At 33.1% G+C, this 26,022-nt stretch overlaps 1 protein-coding gene across 1 annotated transcript in view; it reads right to left on the reverse strand.

Moving 5' to 3' along the window:
* LOC113514026 (hemicentin-2) overlaps positions 1–26,022 on the reverse strand; it is a 449,165-nt gene that overhangs the window by 41,551 nt on the left and 381,592 nt on the right. Inside the window, exon 3 of the mRNA XM_052900467.1 lies at positions 5,492–5,624. Coding sequence (XP_052756427.1) covers positions 5,492–5,624 — 133 coding nt within the window. The remainder of the gene's footprint in view (positions 1–5,491; positions 5,625–26,022) is intronic.

Genomic DNA, 26,022 nt, shown 5'->3' on the forward strand with positions numbered 1-26,022 from the left:
TCCTTCTTAAAGCATAACCAAAACTAAAGCCTAAATATAATTGTCAACCCGCTTTCCAAGCACGGCAACTGCTGGCAAAACCTCCCTTAAGGGGGAGGCCTATGTTTAGTAAGGGATAATTAACAGCTCATGTACTAATTATGTAATAACATAAGACAGGACAACATATGATCAGCTAATGAAATTTAATATTAGATGACACAAACTCGATTTAGAAAATTGGTTTTCTAAATTAACATGACGCAGAATTTTACCTAGGCCTTAATTTACGAAAAGCAACGTGACTACTTCAACGCTGTGGAGGTCATATGTGGAGTAGGCATGGGTAATCTTGATTCCGATCCAATATCTATATATTGGGTGTCCTCGGGATATTGATGGCGGGAAAAAGGTCTCATTTCGATAGCATCCCTATCGGTCGAATATATATTTTCGAATATTTAGTTTTAGTTAACTGTGAGTATGCGGCTCACCTGATGGTAAGTGACTACCGCCGCCCATGATCACCCACAACACCAGCGGCATTGCTGCTGCCGGCCTTTTATCCAATATTATTTTTTGAATATCAGACTCTTAACATATTCGTAGATATTGCAATTAAAATATATAGATATCGGTTAGCTGGTAGAGAATGCCATATGGCATTAAGCTCGCCATTTGTACAAAGTTTTATTGTGCAATAAAGAATAAATAAATAAATAAATATTGCTATATATTACTCAGTCCTACTATGGAGGTCATAGATAATCATAGAGATGGCCAACTGATCGATCACGATCGATCGGTCGATCGCGACAATTAGTTCGTGGCAAGGCAAAAAATATAATATATTGCTATTTTAGCGGAAGGTGCTTAGACATATATAAATAACTACAAATATAAATAAGTAGTTACTAAGAATAATTTTCAGTTTTATGTTTTCCCTCTTAATAAAATACCACAATACTACGTAATTGTGTACTGAACTATGTTCTTTTATTTGAGATTTCAAGAAGTATGTAATTGGTAGATAGCACAGGGTTTCGTCAGTAAACAGTAGATCTTGGGTCTAATCATGTTGGCCATCCCTGGTCTAGATCATCTTTGTACGTTTTATTTTATTTTTTTATACAACTTAAAATGGCAAACAAGCTGACGGCCCACCTGATGGAAAGTGGTAACCGTCGCCTATAGACATGAGCAGTACCATGGACATAACAGAGTATACTGTTTCGCCCATGATACCCCCCATGCGTTGCCATTCCTAAGGACTCGGATGTTATTCCTCTGTACCCAGTAAATTCATGCCATATCCCCACCCTTCAAACCGAAACATAGACATGCAAACAACTGCTTCACGGTTGAAACACGAATGGGACAGAGGTACCCAAGCAATCAACTTTTGTACAAAGTCTCCCTCTGGTAAAAAATCCATTCAACTTGTAAGCGACGCGTTCTGTGCCTCAAAACTCAATAGTTTGTCTATGTCATTGTCTATGCGTGCGGTCGTTTAAACTTATAATCGGCGCAACGGACGCCACGCACCAGTCTGTACCTAGATACGATCGACACCACACGTCTATTTATTACCTGTAATTAACTATATTAAAAACGTTAAATAATATCCAATTGTTAAAGTCTTCGTTTTCTTGCCATCATTCGTGACCTACCATATTCCATACCATACACAACTGTTATTTAGGTAAGTGGTATTAAAATCCATTCAACTGTTGGGTAAGAAACTTTCAAATGTCTGTACATTCAAACATTATGTAAGTATATAAATTTTCATACATAATGCCAGTAGAATTTATGAGCTTATAGATTTATTGGAGTGAAGAATAAGTTTTCTTAAAATGATATTCGCGATGGTCAATATCAATTTGCGTCATATTCGTTCTGTCCTATGACATAAGGGTGTATGGTATGGGATGGGATTCTTCAAAAAAGGCTTGATATGGGTCGGCAATGCCCCTGCATTTAAAATTTATATTTTTTAATGAAATATGTGAAACATATTTTTAAAAAATATATTTTTCTATTTATGCTTTTTATTGAGTTTATATTAAATTTTAGAAGTTAAAAAAGTATTTTTAAAGTATTTTGTATTTTTGTTATCGAAAAATTTGTTCCTAAAATATCTACCCTTATACATTTTAACATTATATTCGATAAATATATAGATAGATAGATACTCTTTATTGTTTTCTCCATAAGACTACAATAGTAAACTATTATAAATATAAACAAATAGTTACAAAAAAATATTACACTGAGAAAATAATGGGCAAGAGCGATCTTATCCATGTAACCTTTGAATAAATAAACAGTTTGACTAGAGGCACGAAACTCTATTAGTTTTTTAAATACAAATAGACATATATATATAGGTACCTACAATAATTTAAAATATAAATTACTAGATTAAATGCCATCTAGCGTTAAAAATAAAATTCCAGTCGTACCGACTAGATGGCGCCATAAATATAAAATAGGCATGCCAATAACAGAAGGGCAAATTTACAATTTTAATAAAAAGCATTATAATTAAAAGGTCACAATTGTATTTATTGACGTCACTCAATATTACTTTAAAAAGCTTATTGGAGCAAATCAAATAAACTGATTTAACTTAAGTCCTTGCCAAGTTTCGAATCGCGTCTTGTTTGAAATGTTCTGAAGATTTGTCGAGGAGGTTAATAGGTATGGTGCATGTCATAAGAGAAAATCTGTACGTTACCTACATAAGTACATTCAGGACTTTTTTTAAATTTTAATGGAATACGCCTCGGCTATTGGTGTATGTTGACGGGACACGAGTATACGAATGAAGTCAGGTCAGTTGGCCCATTGTGATGAATTCTCTTAGGATTAACCACAATGATTCCCATAGGGAACTCTATGGAGGTGGAACTGACAGGTTATTGTGCTAGCAATCCTACATACTTTGTTCTGATTTGAAGGATGTTATTATATCAATGATTGCTGTCCACTGCTGAACATAGCCCATAAGGGTTTTGCCAGTAGTTTCCATGCATGGCTGGCGGGTTAACACCACAGTTTGGTTTTTAGTTATGTTTTAAGAAGGACGCTGCTGCTGATACGGACGGACGTGGTGCTGGGACCTACACGGCTAATCTACACGACGAAGGATGTAATATGAAAATGAAATTATTGGGTGTTGTGTTAAACTTAACTATCAAAGAGTTAGTAAATTGCTGATAAAAGTCAGTAGCGTGAGTGGTAATCGTTTAGTATAACTCTTTATTGTGCACAAAATTGACGTACATACGACATGATATATTTATAATAGTTTTATAAGGTAAACCGTTAGCTTGTTTGCTATTCTTTGTATCATAAAAAATATTAAGTCTTATCGCTAAAAGAAATCTCTATTATAAACATTAGTATCAAGGAAATATTAATTTGACCCTCGATAATTTAATAAAGAGACTCTATTATGGATTAAACAGTTTATTATTCTTTCTATGATTTGGATTTTGATTTCAATACGTGAAGTAAATTAATTGAATTAAGAGATGTAAATAAAATCTGTCTCTATGCTTATTTAAAACTAGATTTGACAAATACAAATATAAAATAAATATATTTAAAATATTTTATAAAGCAAAATATTTGTTACAGAATACAATGTTTTATTTTCTATTTAAAAAAATAACTCCCATGTTTTCTAAAATAAGATAATTTTATTTTTTTAAATTAAAATAATTCCAATAAATAGCATTGAAAATTAATTGTAGTTTTACATTATACAATGCTTAAAATTTGCTTTTCACGCGCCGAAATTATACTCGAATTTCAAACAAAAAATCCTTGTTCATTTTAACTTAAATAGTTATTAATATTGTAATTATTTTTAAGTTAACTGTAATTCACATGTGTTTTAAGAAATAACGTATTTTAAATTGTACATAATTACTAATCACAATGGAAAATGAAAGATACGCTTACTTTATTATTACGCTTGTCACTTATCACTTAATCCAAATGCCTAGAAGGTTATTCAAAGAGTCGTATTTAGTTCAAGCGGTGTTTATGGAATATTCCCAATAAATAGGAGAATGCTCTGCTGAAGAGGAACTCCTAATAAAACTTCCGGTACAAAGCTTAAGTGCTTCCTTATAATAGAACATATTTCTTTTATAATATCACTATTTATTTATTTCATATTTAGGCTGGAACCAAAATTAGCTTCTTTTAAGATAGCGTTCTATTAGTATAACTGAAAAATCGCAAATTGATAAAAGAATTTGACTTTTATAACTGATTAGTTTACCTGCAATTTTTGAAATTTTTAAGTGTTTTATTTTCAAAATTCTCCAACCTTCAATAGTTTTTAAAGCAGTGGGTAATTTATTATACAACTTAACCGCTTGATATTTTGCGCCATGTTTCACTATATAAGAACGGTTCTGAGCCACCTGCATCCATTGACTCCGTGCAATGCATTTGAAGTCGTCACTTCATGTATTTGGGGATCATCCTACACTACGTTTGCCCGTATGGGATCGCCATCCAAGAATCTTTTTTCCCCATCGTTTGTCTGTTCTTAAAGTTATGTAACCAGCCTATTGCTACGAGTACTTCAGCTTACTTATCTTTCGGGCTATGTCGGTTAGTTTCTTTTGCTGATATCTTCGTTTCGGATTTTATCACGCAAAGGAACTCCAAGCATAGCCTTCGCCATAGTCCGTTGAGTAATTCAAAGCATTGACCTGTATATAGTATTTATTTATATATTGTATAGATATATGAGAGGCAAATGCAGTGGTACCCTGCATTTTTGTTGTATTTTATTAAGAGAAGGACTGGCTGAAAACCAGCGCTGTGCAGCTGTTCACATTACGCTGGGACACTCACAGCATCAGCTGAGCCGGTTCCTTTTGCATAGATTTTTTTTACAACACGGGGCAAACGAGCATGCGGCTCACCTGATGGTAAGTGACTACCGCCGCCCATGATCACCCACAACACCAGCGGCATTGCAGGTATGCTGCCGGCCTTTTAAAAAGGAATATACTCTTTTTTTGAAGGTTATGTTGTCATATCGGTTCGGAAATACTGCTGCTGGAAATTGATTACAGAGAATGGTTGTGCGTGGAAGAAAGTGCCTTGAAAAACGGACGGCGGAAGACCGTCACTCGTTCAGATGATTGGGATGAAGATAGTATGGGACACTTCTTGTATATGTATTTTCTTTATTTTCTATTGCGATTGTGTGTTTACTGTTTACTTTTTAAAACGCCGGCAGCACACCTGCAATGCCGTAGGTGTTGTGGGTGACCAAGGGTGGCGGTAGTCACTTACCATCAGGTGAGCCGCATGCTCGCTTGCCCCCCGTGTTGTAAAAAAATGTTGTCTTTTCTATTCTATATATGGGTTATATTTACCTGTAATTATGTAGCGTTAACTCTCGATCGTGAATTTAAATATGTGTAAATAATGCGAAAGTTCAAAATTAAGTGGTATAAAAGAAGAAGTCAACACCAACCTGTATATAGGTGTACCAAGATCTTCCCTGTACCACAGCACAAGTAGAACAGCATCCACGTCATCCTGGGTACTGATGTCACATGGCAGGTATACTGGTTCACCCGCCACCGCCACCACTTGGGTCATAGGCACTGTGGACAACGAGATGGTATTTAATCGATTTATTTTATCTATCAACCAAAATTGTTGGGAACTAGTGTGCCATTTAGAGTCAGGATATTTCTTCAGGGTTAGCAACGCGCACGTGACACTACTAGTGTTGCAGGTGTTCATACTGTGACCGTTTACCATTAGACGGGCTGTATGCTTGTTTGCCACCTTCGTTTTATAAAAAAAGGTTGTAAATTTAAAAGTCTAAATGGTACATACACGAGACAATTAGTTTCTGATATATGTATATCTCAATATACTTTGTTTAATATAAAATATAATATAATATTTATAATAATAGAATATATTTACTTTAAATTGAAATAACACTTGTGATGTTAGGTGAATTTTCTTTAATTTATAATAAAAAAAATGGACTTTTGTTTGAAAAATAATAAGTTAAGTTTCTTGACCATTTTTCATGGCAGTAGATTCAAAAACACTATTAAAAAAAATTTTTAATTAAGTATACTTGAAGAGAAATTAATCTTATTCTTATTAAATGCTTTTATTCATTAAATAATTTAATTTTTTATTCATTAATACACTTTGTCAGGTGTGTTACGTGAATATCAAATACACGTAGTCACCTATGGAAATCATCGTGGTTAATTCCTGATAACTTTGTCACAACGGGTCAACTAATCTGAGGGCCTACCATGAAATGTTTTTCGAAATTTCGGTTCCGAACGAAACACAAATTTGATACTAAAATTACATGGTACATACCGTTTATTAATATTAGAAATACTATTGTTCCTTTGGACTTTTATGGTAGGATTTATGACAAACGAAATGTTAAGCTCCATTGGGTCGATTTCGGTATGAACAAAAACACAAAATTGAGTCCGAAAATTCGGAATTTCATTTCATGGTAGACCCCCTGATTTTATTTTCCTCTATCGTCGTTCACTAATAAAATCAAAATATAAATGGATCTGAAATATGTACATATTAAACATATAGAATGTCTGATAGCTTAAGTAAACATAATTATAGCAGTTCTGTTATGTTATTTACAAACTTACCAAACTTAAGATTATGTTTATATTTAGTTCAAATTATATATAATATGTAGTAACTAAGGGAACTGGATGGTTAAGGGATGGAAAGCAGCGTCTCTTTTAAAACATCAACAAACCTTAACTGCGGTTGCCAATCCGCCTGCTAAGCGTGGCAACTATTGGTAAATACCCTCAGTAGGTGGAAGCCTCTGTTCAGCAGTGGACAGTTGACTGCGGATTTGATAATGATGATATAGTACGTTTCTATGATATTTAGAACTTTTAAAAACCTTTTAGCAATTCTCTCTCTCTCTCTATGCGCGCTTCTCAAAATGGGGTATTATTATTTATAATATTTAATATATATATAATATAATATGTGGGGTACTACGTAATACTAACTTTACAAGTATATGATATATTCTTTAACAATATAAAGGTCGTAAGCCTCTTGGTACTAAATAGAAATAAAGCACAATTTTTTTTTATACAACCTAGAATGACAAACAAGCTGACGGCCCATCTGATGGAAAGTGGTAACCGTCGCCTATAGGCATGAGCAGTATCATGGACATAACAGAGTATACTGTTTCGCCCATGATAACCCCACGTGTTGTCATTCCTGAGGCCTCAGGTATTATTCCTCTGTACCCTGTAAATTCAAGCCATATCCCACCCTTCAAACCGAAACACAGCCATGCAAACACAACTGCTTCACGGTAGAAACACGAATAGGACAGACGTACCCAAGCAATCGACTTTTGTACAAAGTCTCCCTCTGGTGTACATCCGGATATCCGGACAAACATAAAGCATTAGCACTATTAGGGCTTGTGTTATAATTTTCTTCACCCCATGCGTTGCCATTCCTGAGGAGTCAGGATTATTCTTTTGTACCCCGTAAATTTACAGTCATATCGCACCTTTCAAACCGAAACAAAGCCATGCAAACACAACTACTTCACGGTAGAAACACGAATGGGACAGAGGTGCCCAAGCAATTGACTGGGTGATGTAATGGCGTGACTGACAGTCACGAAAAAACAACGAATTAAGAAACAATGTGATTCTCGATTCGTCACATTTTTCTGCTTTTAGAATACGCAAGGAAGGCAATATATTTAAACGGATTTATTTAGCACAGCACGTGTAAATATCAAGAGGAAAATAATATCATTGAAATAAACTGTACGATTTTTATTACTCAGTACCTGTTTGTCAAGATACAAGGGTATCAATTTTACACGTGATACAGTAATAAACATCTGCTTAAGATATTTCAGTAGGATAAAAATAGAAAAGCAATATCGCCTCTAAAGATGATATTGAACGAAAAAGACATCATAGAAAATAGACATTCGTATACCTACATCTCAGTGACACTTTCACTAACGAAAATCTCGGATACTACATCTCTGTGTAGTGATTTAGTGTTGGCAATTATTCGATTTTATGAATAATCGATAGTTTTCGTTTAGATTAATCGAAATGTCTATTAGCTTATCGATTGAAGATTTAAGCAAACTAATTTATTATAATCTGATATACGATTATAATGGCTCGATGAATCGAGTCTTAAGAATAAAATCGATCACTCTGTTATAATTTCTTATAATCTCCTTTATATGCTACTAGTAGTTTAGTTATTCTAATAGTAAAACTGAATATCTTTTAAAAAATTACAAGAGAAAAAATACAAATTTGAAACTTTCGCGTTAAAGCGGTGATGAAAGGTTCAAAATTTATTTGAAGTTTTTCGATCATTTTGTTCAAATATAAGGTATTGATTATATATATATATATATATATATATATATATATATATATATATATATATATATATATAAGATAAGTTAAGCCGTTTGGATCCCAAGAGTTTATAACAATACATCCTAAAATAAATTATGTTACTTATGTATATGTATGTAATTTCCTTTTTTTCTCTTTTTTTTGTGTATTTTAACTATATTTGTTGTTATTTTTGTGTTGCAAGTAGTTCAAGTGATTTTTTTATGCACCTTAGAATGGCAAACAATCTGACGGCACACCTGATGGAAAGTGGAAACCGTCGCCTATAGACATGACCATGGATATAACAGAATTTACTGTTGCGCCATGATACGAGTACCCTCTATGCGTTGCCATTCCCAAGGACTCAGGTTTCTTTTTACCCTGTAAATTCACTGCCATATCTCACCCTTCAAACCGAAACACAAACATGCGAACATAACTGCTTTACGGTAGAAACACGAATGGGAAAACAGAGGTCCCAAGCAAAATTATATATATATATATATATATATATACACAAATAGATCTTTTCATTTAAGCTTGTGGGTGCAACTAATTCATGCATCTTCTTCCAGCCAGCTCTATCCCAGGCCGTATCCTTGACCTCTCTATACGACATGACACCTAGTATTTTCTTCATCTGTCCTTATAGTTATTCCTCAGTCATTCCCTTTCTCTTTTAGCCTTTACTTTTCTTTTTACTGTGCTCTTTAAAAAATTTTAAGGAAGTAAGGATTATAATATCGAGAATTTTCGATTACCGATTACTGATTCTACTCGATGCTTACAACACTATTTCTATTCAGTGATTATATCGTTGATCCTACAATACAGTGAGCACTGTATAGAATTTCCACTGAACATACGCTACCTGTCAAATACGTATTCAAGAAAAGCTCTCGAAGTTGGGTGTATAGCGTACTATTATCATCTCTTTGGCATTATAATATGAATGAGTTGTGTACAGTTGGTAAGAAGCGGAGATTTCGGATGTAAATAGAGATAAAATAAGTGGAAAATCAAAGGAAAAATGTGTTTTGTAATGGCTTAGTGTTCGTAACAATCATAAAGATGTTACATTGAGTAAATTAAACATAATTATGTATTTTTGAAATAAATAAAAATCTTACTATTGTAAATGTGATAGTATGAATAATTGTTAATTAATCACGTTTAAACGACTGGACGGATTTGAATAAAATTTAGTACATAAATAGATCACAACCTAGAAATTGGACTATGGTTATAATAAGTATTTATAAAAATACAGTCAAATGACTTTTTCTTTAACACCTCAATTTTTAAAGTCAGTTAAGTAATCATACGGAAACAAAAAAAGTAACTTTAATTTAACCAAGAATACCAAGAAACAATTTCGGACTCCAATAACTTGCAAGTGTAACGAAAGCCGGACGATGCATCCAGCGACGGACGTCCGGATATCCGGACGTCCCCGCGTCCGGATGCAATGTGACAATCCGGGGGAAACTGGTGACCATTTTTGTTTCCACCGTTGCATTTTATGCACTGCTCCATGGTGTAGAGCTTAATGGTTAAACCGTTTTATTTTTATGCGATTTTAAAATGCGGGGTTTAATACAAAAACACAAACTTCATAGTGATAGGTTAAGCCGTTTTAACACTAAGATGTAACAAACAAACGTACTTGCACATTTATAATATTATCACTAAAGTTATAAGTCCTTATGGATTTACTTTGCACAAAACTCGATTGCTTGGGTACCTCTGTCCCATTCGTGTTTCAACCGTGAAGCAGTTCTATTTGCATGGCTGTATTTCGGTTTGAAGGGTGGGATATGGCGTGAATTTACTGGGTACAGAGGAATAACACCTGAGTCCTCAGGAATGGCAACGCATGGGGGTATCATGGGCGAAACAGTATACTCGTACTCTGTTATGTCCATGGTACTACTCATGTCTATAGGCGATGGTTATCACTTTCCATCAGGTGGACCGTCAGCTTGTTTGCCATTCTAAGTTGTATAAAAAAAGCTGTTATCTGTTTGTTCATTTTTGATCATAGGACTCCCCCATAGACTGATGTAAGGAATGTAAGCATTCCTTAAGACAGTTTACCATTAGGAGGATTTTGTTAGTAGTTGCCACACTTGGCAGACGGATTGGCTGACGCAGTGCAGCTTATTGTGATGTTTTAAGAGGGACGCTGCTGCCTATCCCTCGATTATTAAATTCCCTTAGTCACCTTTTACGACATCCATGAGAAAGGAAGAGGTAGCTCATTGTATGCTAGGACCACATGCAATTTCTTTAGCAGTTATTTTTTTTGCGACTATAGTCGCAGTTTATTTTTTTATAGCAACACATTTGAAAATTTTTAAAACAAATTATGAAGTAAGTGTAAAGTTTTCAACAGACAAAGAGTTCTCGATTCGGTTGTAATTTTTTTTTTATGTTTGTTACCTCATAACTCTATTAGTTATAAACTAATTCGGAAAAATCTTTTTTTATTTAAAAGGATATACATATGAGTCCTATAGAAGTGTTATCAAAATAGAATAACTGATTTTGAAACAATTGAAATCGGTTTTTTTGTGAATTCCTAATTTGTTACTTATAGTTATATATATATAAAAAAAAATACATTTTCCCTACCAATCGTGACCACTTCCAGATAATATTCGTTAAATTATATGCGTGGTACAAACGCATAACTCCCCGTAGGAATACAATAGTATTCCAACATGTAGAATTGACAACGGTTTATTGAAATCCAGGGATGTACTCGTGCAATGGAATACAACTCCCAACGGTCGGGAAATACTATTAATTTCCGAATGTCCAGCAGCATTTCCATTGTATTGGAAATATATCTCCTTACTGCCATCACCGGTAAAAATAGTTTTGGGTCGAATTTATACATTATTCTCTGACAGGAATTCTCTGAACGATTCTCAAAGGAGTGCTAATTATTGTAATGTAATTTATAATCATTATTAAATGAAATTATAAAAAAAAAAACATATTCTATTTTTTTTTCTATTACTAAGGTGGTAAACAAACGTACGGCCCACCTGATGGTAAGCGGTTACCGTAGCCTATGAACACCTGCAGTACCAGAGGCATTGCAATACCTGCAATACGCGTGCATTGCCGACCCTGAAGAAACCTCTTTGCCTCCATTTTGAAGAAACCCATGCTGTAGTCTCTTGAGAAAACATCGGCAGGGAGCTCATTTTATAATCTGACTGTTCGTGATAGAAAACATCTCTGAAACCGCGTTGTACGCGAACATTTAAGCTGTAGGGTATGAGGGTGAAATCCCTGCCAAAGGTCAATCGTACGATGGTGGAAAGTGACGATTTGAATAAAAATTCACATATGTAACGATTTTTTTTGTGGTACATAAAATTACATTGTTATAGTTTTTTTTTTTAAATAAGCGCCATCTAGTGTTCCATATAGTAAGTAATTTAATGCGAGAATATATACATATATAGTAAAATATTTTGAATGTAAGTATACAGTTGCTTGACCGATTTGAAAGGATCTAATTGTGGATTCAGGATGAATGAGTCTCTGTTTAAGACTCTTTTATACGCCGACGACCAAGTACTTTTTGCATCGTCGGAGTATGAATTACAACAAATGGTGACTATAATGAATGAAGCGTATGCAAGAAAAGGTATGAAAATAAATGCGAAGAAGACGAAGGTAATGGTTTTTGAGAGGAATGAAAGTTTAACGGCATGCCAGATTATGATAGGAGATGAAAAAGTGGAGCAAGTGAGTGAGTTTCTATATTTAGGTTCTTTGTTTACGAGGGATGGGAAGTGTGAAAGAGATATTGAGAGGAGAGTAAAAGCGGGAAACAGTGTTAACGGTGCACTGCTCTCGATTATGTCAAGTAAAAATGTATCGAGCAAAGCTCGCCTTGCTATAATTCAAGGAGTACTGACACCAACACTCATGTATGGAAGCGAATCGTGGGTATGGCAGAAGAAGCATGAAAGTAAGATAAATGCTGTACAGATGAGAGCTTTGAGAAGTATGTGTGGTATTACTTTAAAAGATAGAGTAAGACACAGTGTGATTAGAGAGAAGTGTGGACTGAAAGTCGATGTAGTGACCAAAATCGAAAAAGGAATGTTGCGTTGGTTTGGTCATTTGGAGAGGATGGATGAAAGAAGAATTACGAAAGAGATTTATCGAGCAAGAATGAATGGAGATGTCGGTAGGGGCCGCCCTAGACGGACGTATGTCGACCAAATAGGCGACGTGCTGAAGAAGGGCCAAATTAAAAGTACCCGTAACCGACGAGCGTGTATGACAAGATTGATGAATGTGGAAGAAGCGAAAGAGGTTTGTTTGAATCGAAGCATTTGGCGTTCCATTGTTTCTGCCTACCCTAATGGGAGACAGGCGTGACAGATATGTATGTATGTATGTATGTATAGTTTATTTTGTATAAAGATGTACAAAAGGCAAGCTTAACTCTGTAAGAGTTCTCTTCCAGCAAACCTTGAGTGGAAAGGAGCATTAATTACCAGCGGGCAGTGTACGTACAATAAGAAGAGGAAATAGTAGTAGGTTGTTTCTACTAAGAAATAATAAATATGCTTACCTACATACACCTATATACTTACATTCAAAATATTTTACTATATATGTATATATTCTCGCATTAAATTACTTACTATATGGAACACTAGATGGCGCTTATTTAAAAAAAAATAATAAAACGATTAAAACTTAAACTATTTTAAGTACCAAATTTTTTTTTAATTCTAATTCAGATTTTAATTTGCCAAATATTACCAGACCTCTATTCCAATGAAAGTTATTACGCAGTATTGAATCCGGAGAATTTCCAAAGAGAAATAACTTTATTATGAAACGGGTACTGGGAAGATTATATTATTTTAGTAATATATTTTGTTATCTACAAGGTGTAATGGAAAGGGTGTAGGCGCCATTTGATTATAATTATTAAACCTATTACTGTAATAAAATCATGGTTTACAAATAAATATATATCACGTCATTAAATTACTGACTTATGGCCCTTTTACATATATTTAGTATTCGTTAAATTATTTTTACAATAAATAATTTATGAATGAGAAAATAACTAGACAGAATTGGTAGTAGCTTAACTTTTTTTTTTAATTTAATTATCATAGAAATAGATACAACAATCATTGAGAAAATAGAGTTGGTAGACTAGATAGAGTTGGTAGTAGATAAACTTTTTTTTTTAATTTAAATATCATGAAAATATATATAAAAACTTAAGAAATTTTAGTACCACTTAAACCTCTTGAGCTTGTGTTTGGCACTTTAAATTTAATTCTTAAATAATAAGTATTGCTAGTAATATTCCGCAGTATAGCAAGGTTGCACAGAAAAGGTGCTCTTACTACGTAAAATTTAAATTTTATGTCTTTGACAGTAATACTGTTTCGCAAGTCGGTAGGCAAAGATTGTACTAATCACAGTATGAGATAGACGCTCGTCTGCTCGCCACAGTAGTTTTTTGCTCGAGTAGTGGCTTTCTTGTCTTGCGCGCCGAAGCGTGTATGTAGGTATATACAGTATGATCTGTTTTTCTTTGAATTTCTTTTTTAAAGAATTGTTCTTTTAGACAATATTTGTGTATATTAGTGAATATAAATATTATATTCACTAATATATATATATATATATATATATATATATATATATATATATATATATATATATATATATATATATATATATATATATAATGATATTTAGATATATCTACAAGTATGAACTGAACAAGTGTAGAGACTAGAGGTCTTTTATACTAAGATATTGGTATTTTCGAAAAATCTCCAAAATTGTAATTATCCTTATTAATATTATAAATGTGAAAGTGAGTTTGTTTGTTACCTCTTAGCGCTTTAGCGGTTTAACCAATAACTATTAAATTAAGATTACACCTACTATATGCAACGGAGAAAGAATGGTTAGTAATATCTCGATTACAAAGACACATGAATTAAAAAAAAAAATGCATAAAACAAGCTGTCAGTTTCTCTATAACTCTAAATACAGGAACAAACATATAAACGGATAGAGTACCTATAATCTGGTTCAGGAATTAGGGCCTCAAGCTTCCATATTTAAATAAATCCTATTCCGCATTTTACAATTGCAAATAAAAAAAAAACTGATACAGTTTTGTCGTATTCCTCATAAAATTAAATTAACTTCTTACGATTTATGCTCTGTTTACAATAAAACCATCTAAATTGTACCTAATAAATAAATTTCTTTAGTATTTATTACTTAGATGCGAGGATATATATTTAGGGTCGATTTTGAGGCGTCATTTCTCTATACCTATCTCAGATATTAAAATTTCAATTAGATATTTACTCGAAATCTTTATTCTAAAGACTAGTATGAACTAAATTTCTAATAGTAAAACTTATTATAAAATTACTAACAAAATTTCTCAAGTCAAAATTATTGTAAATTTAATTTATCATGGCCCATAAACCAGTAATTTTCACGAAGCTATCAAATTAAAATATTAGAATAAGAGATAGGTTTGGAGGATTGGCATCTAATATCCTTTTAAGAGAGTATTCTACTATTTATATTATATTAAGAGAGTTTCATTAAACTAAGCGTTATTTCAAAGAAATAAGAATTTAAAAACATTAAAAAAAATGGCGCATTCAATTGTTAGTACGAAAGACTATAAATATTTTTCGCTTCTCCACCCATATTTCTTTGTTGAAATATTCCATTCCACTGGTGGAGCACTCTATTAAAAGGATGTTAATCATTTTCATTTCAACCTGTATAAATAAATCCCAAAGGTCGTAGCCAAATATATCTTATCTTTGTTCTGCTTGTGGAGTTATTTCCTGTCCTACTTAGTCCCATTGGGATCTTTTGTGCTTCCTCTTACCTTATTCTAGCAGCCCACTATAACCACTTGCAGTGAGTATTAATTGAGGAAAATGTTGATTTAACACAAATGCCAGAATATTTCTAATGAATGTAATAGAGACAATGCTGGTTGGCAAAAAAGTTGTCCTTAATTAAAATGTACTATAAAAAATTCTTAAAATATTATAATATAAAAATTGTATTAAAGCCAGGATATGTAAGTACTTTTATTATATCGAAACAAACAATTGTATGTTGGTACGTTTATTCAGAGATGACACAGCTAGACTAACAATCGGCAACCACTGTGGAAGAAGAGTTTTTGAAATGTGACCCGTACTTGAAAACTCATTATAGTATGACTTGATAATGAGACAAATAAAGAAAAAAATATATATATACTACCATTTTATATAATATTATATACTAGGCGTGAACTGTCCACTGCTGAATACAGGCCTTCTCCTTCTTCTGGGCGCTTTTGCCAGTAGATGCCATGCTTGACAGGCGGGTTGGTAACCTCAGGGGGAGGGAGACTTTGTACAAATGTCGAGTACTTACTTTGATTTTGTACAAAAGTACCTCTGTCCCATTCGTGTTTCAACCGTGAAGCAGCTGTGTTTGCATGGCTGTGTTTCGGTTTGAAGGGTGGAATATGGCGTGAATTTACTGGGTAAAGAGGAATAACACCTGAGTCTTTAGGAATGGCAACGCATGGGAGGTATCATGGGTGAAACAGTATACTCTGTTATGTCTATGGTACTGCTCATGTCTATAGGCGACGGTTACCACTTTCCATCAGCTTATTTGCCATTTTAAGTTGGATAAAAAAATGCCTCAGGCTTTGGTGATGTTTTAAGAGGGACACTGCAGCCCATCCTTTGACCATTAAGTTCCCTTAGTCGCCTCTTACGACATCCACGGAAAAGGAAGTGGTCTATTCAATGGCAATAATACCATATGGCAATTTTATATACTCGTACTTTTGTAGTTAGTTAACGTTTTCTGTCTTTGTTGGATGATGGATAAATAGGTATGCATGATAATAATGAATCATGAGATTTTACTTTCTGTTACTTGCTTGTTTGTTTTATTTTTTATTTATATATTTGTAATTTTAGTTACAAAGTTGAACTACGTATAATCTTTATAAAATATTCGAATTCGGAAACAATACCTGCATTGTCGAGAATAAGTCAAAACTTTAAAGCCACAAATCTTTCAGTGAACTAAAAACTATCCAGCAACTCGAGCACCCTTAGAAATTTCGCAAAATTGGCAGGATTGCAACTCCACAGAGCCGTAGAACTGAATAAATAGATAAAACCGCTTTTTAATTATTCAAATGATGTCCCACCAACGTCCCCAATTCGAGCTGGATGCCGTCACAATTCAGACGATTCTCGCCTCTGCATACTTTGTTTTAATGTTAAAATTCGCCAGTCAAAATTTGCAAGTGAAGTGGAACCATTCGCTTTTGCGATATTGGTACTTTATTAAGCTTTTTGCGAGTTTCAGCTAGCAGTTTGGGAGTAATAACGTTTTGAGCAATTTGGTACAGCGACAAAAAGATTGGATTAGGTGTGTTCATGGCCTTATTATCATATGAAATGGCAGCGCGTTTATTAAATAGATAATTTATTAAATCAACACGTCTCGAACGTTGAATGTAATATATTTTTATGACGAAGTTAAAGGGGACTTTAAAGATATGGCACATATGTTTCGCGTGTAGGTACTATCCTCAGTATGAAAAATGACATCTGCTGGTAATTATCTTGTATAATGTTTAGAGCAATATCCAAATATTATGTAGTATATGTAGTCAAGTTTTTCACATCTTTCGCATTTTTTTTTAAATTTTATTTATTCTCATTCCCACTTTATGTAAGGTTGACTGTTCTAATTCTGCTACGTCAGGAACTTCTATTTTGGGTTGTGGGCTCGTGTAATTTCTTTTCTGCTAAAAGGTACTAAACACACGTAGATAATTAATGAAAGTTAATACTACTACGTTAGAGATTTTTTTTTCTACACTTAACTCTTGTTTCTTGCCCATTCTTCTCAGCTAAAATTATATTCCTTACTGGGCGATAGACTCATAAAAAAATAACAATTCAAAAATGATTATTACTATGATTATGAATATTTGAATCAAAATTATTTTTATTTTATTTTTTTATTTTATTTTATTCCAAGTGCGATTCGAGAGACAGCACCATCAAAATTTCTTTTTACTTTTTGTCATGTTATTATGTCATTATTCAATATGAGATTCAATGAAAAATATCATTATTTTTTTTAAAACATAACTTATTTTAATTTTTTTATATTATATCGTAATTTCCATGCGTATAGCATGGGAATTTAATAAACTTACTGTTTGTTTATAAACTTACTGAAACCATTGTCGGGAACGACAAACACAGTAAGTTTGTTGAATTTCTCTTGTGCATGCATACAGAAAAAATAATGCTAAAGAAATCATTATCAGCAGTGTGTCTGCAATATAGTGGTTTCGGAAACTATTGACTCTTTCTTCATGTATACTATATATAATCTTTTCTATTCTGGGAAGCTATCAAAAATTTAAATTAAAAAATATATTACTCAATAGTATTACTGGTATCTCCATCATACAAGAAGTTCTTTGACATAATCTATGGTAGTAAAGTTGAAGTAAATAACAATAATTTTTTTAAACGATTCAAATATGAATTCTAAAACAGAGAGAATTCGATCTTGAATGCAGTCAAACGTTATCCCAGCGAACTGAGTACTACTAAATTAAGTATATAAACGACTAGAAATCGAACTCGTGAATTTCTATATTGTAACTAAACCGGATAAGTCAGTTACTGTTACAGAATATAACGCGTGCACGTATCCAAACATTGTTCTGAGCAAACACACCGTTTGTCCACGTAGTGCAAACAATTGTACGAACTTGTTCCAGTTTTGGACGATCCTTATTTTATCAGATCATTTCTGAGTGTGATGAAAGTAAATCACGTACACGAACACAAATCCTACCATGACATCTTTGTGCGTTCGAAATTATGTAATGTCGACAGCATATCTTTCGTAATTTCATCAAGTGCCTATTTCGTTCGTCTTTGATATGACAAATATTTTCATGGTAAATTGATTTTGTTGAATTCAATATAAAATACGCAATATCTGATACAAGATGCGTAGCTGGTTAGTTTTTGGCATAGCAACGCGTGAAGGGTGCTTCAGTATCACATTTTATGGTGCTCATAGTATTGCTGTTATTGTTTCTATTGATTATTAGAATTTTCTTTCAGATGAAATATCAGCTTATTCATTTCTGATATTAAAAGAAAATATGTAAAATAAACTTTTTTTATGCAACTTAGAATGGCAGACAAGCTGATAGCCCATCTGATGGAAAATGGTAACCGTCGCCTATAGACATAAGCAGTACCATGGACATAATAGAGTATATTGTTTCACCCATGATACCTCCCATGCGTTGCCACTCCTGAGGACTAACGTGTTATTCTTCTGTATCTCTATATATATAATATAGATAGGGAATAAGCAAGACAATTAATAAATGTAACAATACAGTTGTATAAGTACAGTAAGGCGGTCTTATTGCTGAGAGCAATCATTTCAAGACAACCTTAGGGTAACGGACTAATTGTTGTACAAGTGGGCATGATGATATTGTATAATTAAGTAAGTTTGGAATAACAACGTAAAATATTAAGGAAATATTATTGTAATTATAAGTATATATATATATATATATATATATATATACATATATCTTTTGGATGAAACAATAAACAGTATCTATATCTATCTATCTATATATCTATAATCTAACTTAAGATAAATAAGTGTGAAATACATGTTTATATGTGTTATTACAAGAGGCTGTGTAACAACTGTATATATATATATATACTTGTATAAATACATAAATATTGAATGCCAATTTATCAAATGTAGAAGCAGTCAGATTGAGAGAAGGTAAACTTATACAATAATTATGCCACAAGATATTGATTTTCTTCAGATATAGAGTAGGCAATTTAGTGAATAATACATAACGACTAATTGGAAGTGAGCGAATGGGTTCGTTCGAGTGTTCGCCGATGTTGATCAAATTGAAATTATTCTGAACGGATAATAAATTATGAATTGTCGATACTGACCATACCTGCTAAGGCATACATAAGGCTATCCTTATGTATGCCTTAGCAGTAATAAATTACTACGTAGAGTTTTTTTTATGCAACCTAGAATGGCATACAAGCTGACGGCACCCCTGATGGAAAGTGGTAACCGTCGCTTATAGATATAGCTATATATAGATAATAAGCAGTACCATGGACATAACAGAGTATGTCCATGGTACTGTTTCACCCATGATACCCTCAGGCATTGCTATTCCTGAGAATTCAGATGTTATTCCTCTGTACCCTGTAAATTCATTGCCATATTTCACCCTTAAAAACACAGCCATGCAAACATAACTGCTTCACGGTATAAACACAAATAAACAAACAAGCATACGGCCTTGATAGTAAGCGGTTACCGTAGCATATGAACGCCTGCAATACCAGGAGTATTACATGCGCGTTGCCGACCCTGAAGAAACCTCTTTACCCCCCTTTTGAACAACTTCATGCGGTTGTCTTTTGGGAAAACCTCGGCAGGGAGCTCATTCCATAACCTGAGTGTATATTTTAAAATCAAATAAATCATTGTTAGTCTATATGTATACGATTGAAGACATCTTTTATTACATTTACATTAAAACAAGTACATTTAACGGAGCAAATATTTGAAACTCATAATTCGATTAATGTTATAGGGAAATAATAATTTAAGATAGACAGATACTTTTTATTGTTTCCTCCAAAAGATTACAATAGTAAACTTATTATAAATATAAATAATTACAAGAAATAATCACAATGAGAAAACAAAGGGCGACCTTATCGCTAAAAGCGATCTCTTCCAGGCAACCTTTGGATGGAGAGGAGTAATTATAAACAAATTGGTGGAAGGCACGATGAAAAATTCTATTTGTTCTAAATATGGAGATGTGATACATATAATAATATAAATATATATCCCTACAAATACATACAAATACAAATATATAAATACTGCTCACATGTATACGTAAAATACTTATAATTTTTTTTTAGATATCTGAAGAAATAAGTATGCTAACCAGACATATTATAAACAAATTAAGAAGATGACAACTTGTTCAAATAAAAATCCTTAAGTTTTGTTTTAAAACTAGAAGGACATAAGATTGTGATCCACAAAAAAAAACTGACTTCAATTGTGACAAAACCAGTTATTTCGATTTAAAAACTAATTTTTTGAACCAATTTTGATGAAATTTCTATAGGAATAAACCATAGGTGTATTCTTTAAGGTAAAAAAAAAAATTCAAATTATGTTTTTTACTGATCTTGATTTAAAACCGTTCAGTACTTTATGTGTGAAAGAGTAACAAACTACTACCTATTCATACATCTTTAAAGATCTTTAAAGAGGTCCATGAAATCTATAGAGCGTCTAAGATTATGCTTCTTTAACAGCGCTTACTTGAAAATTTTATTAACTACAGTAACACAAGTGATCTGATATAGGTATTTTATTGCCACGTAAATCTTTGTTTTACGATCTTATATTTTCTTTATAACAATTCACATATATCTTAGAACATAACCAATTTATTACTATTTTAATAAAACATATTATTTAAAAATATTTGTAATATAAAGAATTTCGAAAGTTTGAAAAATAACTGGCACAGGTCACGTGAAAGGCACTGACCTTGTACGGTAGCCAAAGTTAAACTTATTAAAGCTAATCTCACTGGAACCCATTAATTTCGGTCTACAAAACGACATCTATGACGTCACATAAGCTCTCGAGCCAGATAATCCGGCCCTCATCTAGATGAAACTAGCATTACTCTTCGTCGGCCGGTTCATATCTCACGCTTGATAGCTCGAGGCACAAGGAGATTTCCCCGAGGAACGTCGGAGCAAGGTCATGCCATGCAGTCGCTAATACGGGATTTGTTGGCTATTCGTTTTATCGTACAACGTTACAAGGTTAGTCAGAAATCAGTCATAAATGTCACCTTTCAGAATAATTCCTCATACAGTATTTTTATTTGACGCGTTTATTATTAAAGTCGAACAGAGGTAAAACAAACTATTTTTAAAAGAAATTAATTTAAACTTGGAAGGTTAATAAAATAAGTAGAACGTGTTGTTAATTTAATGGAATGTATTTAGAATTCTAAATTCAAATTAATTTATTTTTCAATAGCTAGTATTAAAATTTCATAGGTTTAAACGATTGAATTTAAAAAAGGAAGCTTGACTATATTTATAGAAAACAGTAACCAAGTTTAATTTTCGATAGCAATAATTTAGGAAAAAGAAACTAAATAAGAATTACTTAATAATAATCAAACCCAAACATCGAGAATAGAAAAAGATTAAAATAAAGACGCCATATTTGAAATAAAAAGTTGCAAAATTAATAAATGCCAATACATTTTAAGTGCAGGATTAAATCGTATAATTTTAATTGTAAAATCAAACTCTGCGTTTAAACGTTAAGGCGATTGCATTATAACTTGGCATCGAAGTTTAAATGAGATGAGTTTAATAGAATTATGACAATAAACAATCTTCCATTTGCTGCTTCTATATTTAACAGTAGCGACGCAACCGCAAACCGATTTTCTTTGGAGCAACTCGATTGAAACCTCTCGAAGCACACACGTACTCGTAACTCATGCAGTATTCAATGAATCGATAAGATGAAACATTCATGATGCAGATACAGCCGCCTCTAGAATATTCTTTATTCGTAAATAATCTCGTTCCTTCCGCCCTTGGATTCTTAAGTTATAATTAAATAGGTGCACGGCCGAAGTTCGCTCGGAATATAAATATTAGATATACGAATTTAGTATAACTTTCCCAATTTGTCTCGGCTTTGATTGTCTGTATTGTGCTCCCAAGGGTTTCGTTATCTGGTTTTCTGTATTACACTTTTTTTTTATGTTTGCTACGCTTTGCTGATCTCGTAGCTTACATTAAAAATATTAAAATAGTTTTACTATCATCATTATCATGTCAGTCATTCTATTGGGGAGTTTTGCCAGTAGTTGCCTTGCTTGGCAGGCGGGTTAGCAACCACAGTTAAGCTTTCGGTGATTTTTAAAAGGGACGCTACTGCAACTCAACGCAACTCAACTCTTGCCCTCCTTTAGTCGCTTCTTACTACAACTACGGGATAGGAAGGGATATCCTTCTATGTCGGGACCATACGGGACCAGAGTCAATTATATATTAGTTAATTATTATACTGCGGGAAAGGGATTGTTAGTAATAGGGTCTAACAACTGCATTGCTAGCAATATACCCTGTCAGGTTGTCCTCCACGCGGTTCTCCCTGGAAACCATTAGGTCTTGTTGAATTCGTCACGATGGGCCAACTAACCTGCTTTCATTCTCACCTATCCATTCTCACTGGTGCTCCACCAGTATATACTGATAGCACAGGTGGATCTACCATTTTCACCCATAGAAAAAAAATTATATTAGTAAGATAATAAAAAATAAGATAAACATCTCAAGCAGGGTTAGCAACCGTACTATAATTTATAGTATAGTTCTATATTTTGTCAACTCCAATCTCTAGTAACAACTTATATGAAAAGTAAAAATATCTCTACTAAGCTATTTGCTTTAAATTTAGAAAAGTTAACTTCTTAAAGTTAACTCCTTCTTGAACTGAAACCCTTCCAAAAATACCAATTGACAAAAATAGTATTAAAAAAAAGTTTAGAGACGAATTCCAAGTTTAAATTTAGTCGAAATCAGTTACCTAATTTAAATTCAAAAATAGAAATGGTATTATTTCTGAATAGAAGCACGATATCGGCTTATTAAAACTTGGCCAGCCGGTTTGGTATAAAGATTTCCTTCTCTAACACCAATATATTATGTTTTGTTCCCGTAATTGCCTGTTACAGCAACCTGGGGTGAGAAGGGGTGACGACATCCGTATTTCAATGGTGACATTTGTTTGGGGTTTAATGCTTGCGCAATATAAACATTTGTACCCATGAGTAATTCTGTTTGTATTTGTCTCGCTGTTGTCTGATATATACATACATATGTGTTCAAAAATCTAGTTATTTTAAAAAGTCGAGTTATAAAAATCATACTTTAAGGGTTTTTTAATATGATGTCTTTCTAATATAACAAAATTGTAGCTAGACGACTAGTTTTTAGAAATTTCTGTCTGTCTGTCTGATTTCATAGTTGTTGGATGCGGTTTTCATAGTTGTGTTCCTAAAGGTTCAACTTAAAAAGTGGTACATATTTTATATTGATATGCTATATAGAAGTCGTATATTTATTGGTAGTTCCTATTTTTCTGAAATCTTATGTTTCGAAATTCAGTCGAAAACACAGTAAGTTCACACACACACACACACACACACACACACACACACACACACACACACACACACACACACACACACACACACACACACACACACACACCCGCGCGCGTGCACACATGCACACATGAACACAAATAAACACACACACACGCACGCACACGCACACGCACACGCACACGCACACGCACGTACGCACGTACGCACGCAGGCACGCACACGCACAGGCGTTGATATTATATTTATATTACACTTCCCCATCTGAAGGTTGTCTGGAAGAGATCGCTCTTAGCGATAAGGCCGCCCGTTGTTTTTTCAATATATACTTTTCTTGTAATTGTTTATATTTATAACAAATTTACTAATGATATCCTTTGGTGGAAACAATAAGGAGTCTCTATCTATTTATTATATTGTGGATAAAAATAAATTTATGATGATTTATCTGCAAGTTTATAAATCTAGCAGCAAAAAAAGTATAATCTAAGTTAAGAAAAATAAGTGTTAAATACATGTTTATATGTGTTATTACAAAAGGGTGTCTAAAAATATATACAGTTGTTAGAACTTTTTATATCTGAACCTAAAAAGATTGTCTTGTTAATAATAAATGCAATAAAGAGTTAAATAAATAAATAAATGTTGTTTAAAGTTATAAACACATTTTGTTATAATCATAAAATTACAAATAAACATTAATACACCAACTTCACACAATTTATTTATTTATTTATTTAACACTTTATTGCACCAACATAACATGATTTGTTAAAACAATTTTCAATACGTATAGTGTAGTACAAAAGGCGGTCTTATTGCTAAGCAATCTCTTCCAGACAACCTTTGGGTAGAAAGGATTAAAGCATAAGTAGGTAGGTGGCGCGTTAAAAAAGATAGATTTGTAAAAAATAATATTTGTGACAGCATAGTCATATACATATACATACATAAATAAACACATACAACCAAACATATACATATATATACATACACATATAAATATATATACATACATATACATATATACGCATAAATACATACAAATATACCATATTAATACACATATATATAACACACATAAAACTGGAAATACGTAGGACTAAGTGATTATAAGGATAGGTAGTGGGCTTTAACTAGGTTTTTAAAAATGGGCAACGATTGAGCGCACCGTATAGAGGTAGGGAGTGAGTTCCACAAACGAACTGCTTGCACGGAAAAGAATTTAGTCACTTAGACTCACTAAATAGGTAGGCAATGTTTAAAATTAAGCTCGAGTTTTAAGCAAACTAGAGCCTTAAAGGCTACAACTCTAAATAAAGGGCCAATTTGTACAAATACAAGTGTACTCAGCACGTAAATGTGATTATAAATGTCAATATCAAGTATATAAATCGACCCGTGCACCATCTGGAACCATCTTTGAATTATATTGTACTATATAAGCTTGGTTGTACTAATAATAGCATTAGACATGTATATGTATTTATGTGTGTGGATGTATTATATATTTATGTACCTAATACCATGCATTGTGCTTTGTTTAATTCAATATTGAGGATAATGGCTGAGTAGCTGAGTGGCTGAGTATATTTGTACTAATAATTGTGGCAAAAGAAGGTCACAAATTTGAATTTGGCTAAATTTTAAAATGTTAAAAGATTAAATACATTTAACGTTAGTGGGTAAAATTAGTAAACTTGCATAGACAGTAAAATACATATAAAATTTTTAATAATACATTTATTATAATTTTTTAACCGCCATCGAGTGTCACTGCACATCGGAAAGGTCGGGTAAAAAGTGCCTGTAGCATTAAGTTCGCTTTCTGTATCACATTTTATTGGTCAATAAAGATAAATAATAATCGCATAATTTGATCGATATTTTTTTTTATACGACTTAGAATGGCAAATAAGCTGACGGCCCACCTGATGGAAAGTGGTAACCGTTGCCTATAGACATGAGCAGTATCATGGACATAACAGAGTATACTGTTTCGCCCATGATACCCCCCATGCGTAGCCATTCCTGAGGACTCAGGTGTTATTCCTCTGTACCCAGTAAATTCATGCCATATCCCACCCTTCAAACCGCGACACAGCCATGCAAACACAACTGCTTCACGGTAGAAACACGAATGGGACAGAGTTACCCAAGCAATCGACTTTTGTGCAAAGTCTCCCTCTG

Source organism: Galleria mellonella, unplaced genomic scaffold, assembly GCF_026898425.1.
Source record: "Galleria mellonella isolate WM207_F2 unplaced genomic scaffold, CSIRO_AGI_GalMel_v1 utg65, whole genome shotgun sequence".
Lineage (NCBI taxonomy): Eukaryota > Metazoa > Arthropoda > Insecta > Lepidoptera > Pyralidae > Galleria > Galleria mellonella.